Source organism: Oncorhynchus tshawytscha, linkage group LG24 (assembly GCF_018296145.1).
Source record: "Oncorhynchus tshawytscha isolate Ot180627B linkage group LG24, Otsh_v2.0, whole genome shotgun sequence".
Lineage (NCBI taxonomy): Eukaryota > Metazoa > Chordata > Actinopteri > Salmoniformes > Salmonidae > Oncorhynchus > Oncorhynchus tshawytscha.
The window spans coordinates 23,818,488-23,824,046 of NC_056452.1; the positions used below are offsets into that span (position 1 = coordinate 23,818,488).

Below are 5,559 nucleotides of genomic sequence, written 5' to 3' on the forward strand. Positions count from 1 at the left end.
GTAGACTTTCATTCATAGGCTAGGTTGTAGCAACCTCATGGTGGGTATAGGGAAAATTAGAGTAACGTGTAGTAGCCTAAACCTATCATTGTTACATTGAATATGGTGTATTTAGAATTAAAGCCATGCTCATAAAAAAAATGATCGTCCTGCCTCATCTTAAAAGAGACCAACCACCACTGAGTGCCCGTAGGGTACAGTGCAGTATGGGTACAGTAGGCTACATTAGGCTTCTGTACAGTAGACTAAATTAGGATGCTGTACAGTAGGGTGCTGTACAGTAGGGTACAGTGCAGAGGATCTTGCTGACTGTTTTTATCCACAGTTGTGATTAGCATTGAGTGTTGTCTCCTGATCCTCTGTGTTGGTCTGTGGCCAGGAAGGCTGCCTGTGACCCCAGGGATCAGGAGGGCCCACTGATAATAGTCGCTCTGTTTATGGTGGGCTATTTCAGGGTTAAGCGCATGCAGTCAACTGGTTCCTGGTTACAAGCTCTGGTGACTTCCTGTGAATGTACAAAACATAAAGATCTCTTTCCATGACATAGACTGACCATGTGAACCCAGGTGAAAGCTTTTATCCCTTATTGATGTCGCTTATTAAATCCACTTCAATCAGTATAGATGAATGGGAGGAGACGGCTTAAAGATGGATGTTTTAAGCCTTGAGACAACTGAGATATATATTGTGTATGTGTGCCATTCAGAGGGTGAATGGGCAAGACAAAATATTTCAGTGCCTTTTTGAACAGGGTTTGGTAAGTGCCAGGCGCACCGGTTTAAGTGTGTCAAGAACTGCATTGCTGCTGGACGATTCATGCTCAACAGTTTCCCGTGTGTATTAAGAATGATCCACTACCCAAAGGACATCCAGACAACTTGACACAACTGTGGGAAGCATTGGCGCCAACATGGGCCAGCATCCCTGTGGAACGCTTTCAACACCTTGTAGAGTCCATGCCCCGATAATTTGAGCCACTTCTGGGAGCTAAAAGGGGTGCAACTCAATATTACGAAGGTGTTCCTAATGTTTTGTACACTCTGTACACTGGAGCTCTCCAGATATTGGCTGTAGCTTTACCAAACCCTTGTTGTATGGAGAGCGTCTGCTAAATCCCCCCCCCCAAAATGAAATGCATGTTGTCGACGTTATTGTTACAGGATCCTTTGTGCCTGGCGATTCTACGACTGATGTTCAACATAGCCCAGTGTATTTTGTCGTGATATGTTGTGTGTGTCCCTATGGTTATGATGGGTTGACAGTTGTGGCTGTTGTGTCTGACTAACCCAGGCCCCAGAGTCTCTTCTGAAGAAGCACTATGCCGACCTGAAGGACAGACCCTTCTTCCCTGGTCTCGTCAGCTACATGGCCTCCGGCCCAGTGGTGGCTATGGTAAGACAAACGTTCCTTGTTGTGTTCATTGACATGATGTAAGCATCTAGTTTCTCCTACAAGAAGACCGAGAAACCTACACATTCTAATGCTGTGGTTCCTAATAGCCCCTGTAACGGGGAACTGTGGTTCCTAATAGCCCCTGTAACGGGGAACTGTGGTTCCTAATAGCTCCTGTAACGGGGAACTGTGGTTCCTAATAGCTCCTGTAACGGGGAACTGTGGTTCCTAATAGCTCCTGTAACGGGGAACTGCACCATAAACACATTCGCTATCTGTACCAATGTCAGATCATAACTTTGATCCTCCAGGCGTCAACATATTAACCCTCCTGTTGTGTTTGCTTCATGTTAACTGTGTTTCCAGTCCAAAATGACCGCCCCATTATAGCTGCTTATAAATCCATAATAATACATATAATCACCTAATGTTGTGTTAGATCTCTTTATCAACTTCAGTTCTTGTGAACATTACAGGTTTTGAACTTCTATTGGCTCTTTATGGTCTGAAGGCCTCTTGACTTGAGCTCATACAACTCATTTTTGAGTTAAAAAAGCATAATGTATGGATTATTTTGACTCTAACAAATACTCAGATGAAACATATTGTGCTATTTATCACAGACTACTTTGTGTCAAAGTTTAACAAGGACTCTCTCCTTCTCACCAGTGTCATGATCAAATATATGATCAAGAGCTTCACATACAGTATATTGTTTGGTCATTGTACTGCCACAGAATGAATTGTGAGCAGGGCCTCAAAAAAGCTTTATATACCAGAGCTGTGAGAAGTTATATATATATTTATTTATTATTGAAACAATGTTGCGATTGTTTGTGAGAATGCCAACAGGTGTGGTTCCCCTGGGGGGAAGGTTCCCTGTGGGGGTTGCCATGGAAGCCAAGAAGGGGAGTGAGGTGTGTGTGTGCTCAAACACACATGCATGTGAGGCATCTGGGAGAGGTGTGTCCATCTGATGAACGTTCATGTGGCTGAACTCAGTTTTATACACTAATTGTAGTCTCACCCATTCATTTCTAATGACCGGTCAATTTTGACTGGGAACACCACAGGTGAACAAAAGTTAAATAAAACATCCAAAATGTAATGAAAATAATCAACATGTATTTTGTGTGTTCAGATGCCCTGTGTGGACAAAGTCATGGAACCTTATGACAATCAGATTTAAATGAACTACATTTTTCAGAGAACTTGTGAATCGGTCCAATTCGACTGGAACGCAGCAGGAGGGTTAAGACTAGTACTTCTATCTTGAAATGTGTTTGACCGCTGTGCATAGAAATGGAAGATCAGAAAGAATACTGTTAATAAAGCGTTATCACTCTGTGTGGGGTGCCAGGTGTGGGAAGGGTTGAATGTGGTGAAGACCGGCAGAGTGATGCTAGGAGAGACCAACCCTGCCGACTCCAAACCCGGCACCATCCGAGGAGACTACTGCATCCAAGTGGGCAGGTGAGAATCAATCGCAGTATGAGACATAACACAGTGATCCTATAATGTAAAGATTCTATGAAGCCTCAACCTTTATGATGGATCATAGGTTTATCATCAGGGCCAGGACCATACCAGTATCGCGATACTCGTTATATATATATATATATATATCACGTACTTTATGGGGTATTTTCACTTTTTATTTAGACAGAGATTTGAAGTGAGAGGGGAGAGAGCGAGGGAGATGCAGAGCGGTGTCTGGGACAGGATTCGTACCCATTCTGAGGGTGTAGTATTTGTGCTGCAGAGCGGTGGCGTTATCCGTGCAGGTTGACTCTTATTGTCTTGCGTCTTCTCCTGCAGGCAGAATTGAGCCATTTCTCCTTAAATAGGCCAGCTGCAAGGTCAAAATTGTTTATTGTAAACATTTATGAAAAGAAAAATGTGCTTTTTGGTCTTAATGTCAGGTTAGGCATTAGGGTTACCAGTGTAGTTAAGGTTAGGGTTCAAAACAAATTGTATTTGTCACATACGCTGATACAACAGGTTAGACCTTACAGTAAAAATGCTTACTTACAAGCCCTTAACCAACAATGCAGTTTTAAGAAAAAAAAGTATTTACTAAAATAAACTGAATAAAAAAAATAAAAAAAAATGAATTTAAGGAGGAACAAGAAAATAACAGTAGTGAGGGTATGTACAGAGTCAATGTGGAGGCTATATACAGGGGGTACCGGTACAGAGTCAATGTGGAGGCTATATACAGGGGGTACCGGTACAGAGTCAAGGCTATATACAGGGGGTACTGGTACAGAGTCTGTTTATTCGAGGTAATTAAGGTAGTATGTACATGTAGGTAGAGAAAGTGACTATGCATGGATAATAAACAGAGTTGCAGTGTAAAAATGGGGGGTGTGGACAATGCAACTAGTCTGGGTAGCCATTTGATGAACTGTTCATGAGTCATAGCTTTTGGGTAGAAGCTGTTAAGAAGCCTTTTCGACCTAGACTTGGCGCTCCGGTACCGTTTGCCGTGCGGTAGCAGAGAGAACAGTCTATGACTAGGGTGGCTGGAGTCTTTGACAATTTTTAGGGCCTTCCTCTAACACCGCCTGATATAGAGGTCCTGGATGACAGGAAGCTTTGCCCCGGTGATGTACTGGGCCATACGCACTACCCTCTGTAGTACCTTGTGGTCAGATGCCGAGCAGTTTCCATACCAGGCGGTGATGCAACCGTTCAGAATGCTCTCGATGTTGCAGCTTTAGAGCCTTTTGAGGATCTGAGGAACCATGCCAAATCTCTTCAGTCTCCTGAGGGGGTAAAGGTGTTGTCGTGCCCTCTTCACGACTGTCTTGGTGTGTTTGGACCATGATAGTTTGTTGGTGATGTGGACACCAAGGAACTTGAAGCTCTCAACCTGCTCCACTACAGCCCCATCGATGAGAATGGTCCTCCTTTTCCTGTGGTCCACAATCTTCTCCTTTGTCTTGATCATGTTGAGGGAGAGGATGTTATCTTGGCACCACACTGCCAGGTATCTGACATCCTCCCTATAGGCTGTCTCATCATTGTCGGTGATCAGGCTGTTGTGTCGTCGGCAAACTTGATAATGGTGTTTGAGTCGTGCTTGGCCATGCAGTCATGGGTGAACAGGGAGCGCTGGAGGGGAATGAACAGGGAGCGCTGGAGGGGAATGAGCACGGACCCCTGAGGGGCTCGAGTTTTGAGGATTAGTGTGGCTGATGTTGTTACCTACCCTTACCACCTTGGGGCATCCCGATAGGAAGTCCAGGATCCAGTTGCAGAGGAAGGTTTTTAGTCCAAGGGTCCCTGAGCTTTTAGGGCACTGATTTATGGTTAGGTTTAAAAACCAGATTTGTATGACTTTGTGGCTGTGCCAGCTAGTGACCACTCTGCAGTGCTGCCTTCAGAACAAGCTCTCCTGCATTATCAGGCACTATTTCCATCGCTTTGACAACTACAGTACTTTCAAACTCATAGTCCCTAAATATAAATATCTTTCCTTATGTCATTAAATGATAATTGTTCTTTCCTTATTGTTTCAGGAATATCATCCATGGCAGTGACTCCGTAGAGAGTGCTAACACAGAGATCAACCTGTGGTTCAAACCTGAGGAGCTGTGCAGTTACACTAGCTGCTCCAGCAGCTGGCTCTACTGAGGAGCTGAAGGCTACAAGTTGCCCCCAGGCACAGGTCTAGGATCAGTTTACCATCCATAAACCATAACCGTCAGCATTAGAAGGGGGAATATAAATCTCTTCCTGGCCGCTGAGGACACTTCCTGTTTATCTTCTGTACCCATCTGTAAATTGGTCCATCGCTGATTCCATTCATTCCTCTGGACGTACAGTTGTCATAGTGAAAATGTTTTTTATCATTTGTTCAGCTTTCCAATAAAAAAAATCACAACCCCTTATTTTTCCTTGATGCTGATTATAACACACAATTTTCTATAGATATTATTATACGTTACATCATGAACATAAACTTTTCTTCGAACATAGACAGTTTAATAGTGCACCCATGTCTTGTGTGCCTCGGTGCTGTGACCAGATTGACATTTCAAACATTAACAGGCAGGCCTCGTCACTGCCAACATTAAGAGGGATTAGCTGGCTCCATAATCTCAGATTGGGATTAACTGTAGATCTGCTGCTTTGCTCAGTTGAGCTAACGGTCAACCTAAT

The 5,559-nt window shown here is 43.8% G+C and overlaps 1 protein-coding gene across 1 annotated transcript in view; it reads left to right on the forward strand.

Moving 5' to 3' along the window:
• The window catches only part of LOC112223391 (nucleoside diphosphate kinase A), a 10,055-nt gene extending 4,767 nt beyond the window's left edge, over nt 1-5,288 (forward strand). The window contains exons 3-5 of the mRNA XM_024386390.2: nt 1,291-1,392; nt 2,753-2,865; nt 4,917-5,288. Of these exons, the coding sequence (XP_024242158.1) occupies nt 1,291-1,392; nt 2,753-2,865; nt 4,917-5,031 (330 nt within the window). The 3' untranslated portion in view covers nt 5,032-5,288. The remainder of the gene's footprint in view (nt 1-1,290; nt 1,393-2,752; nt 2,866-4,916) is intronic.
• The last annotated feature ends 271 nt before the right edge of the window (nt 5,289-5,559 follow it).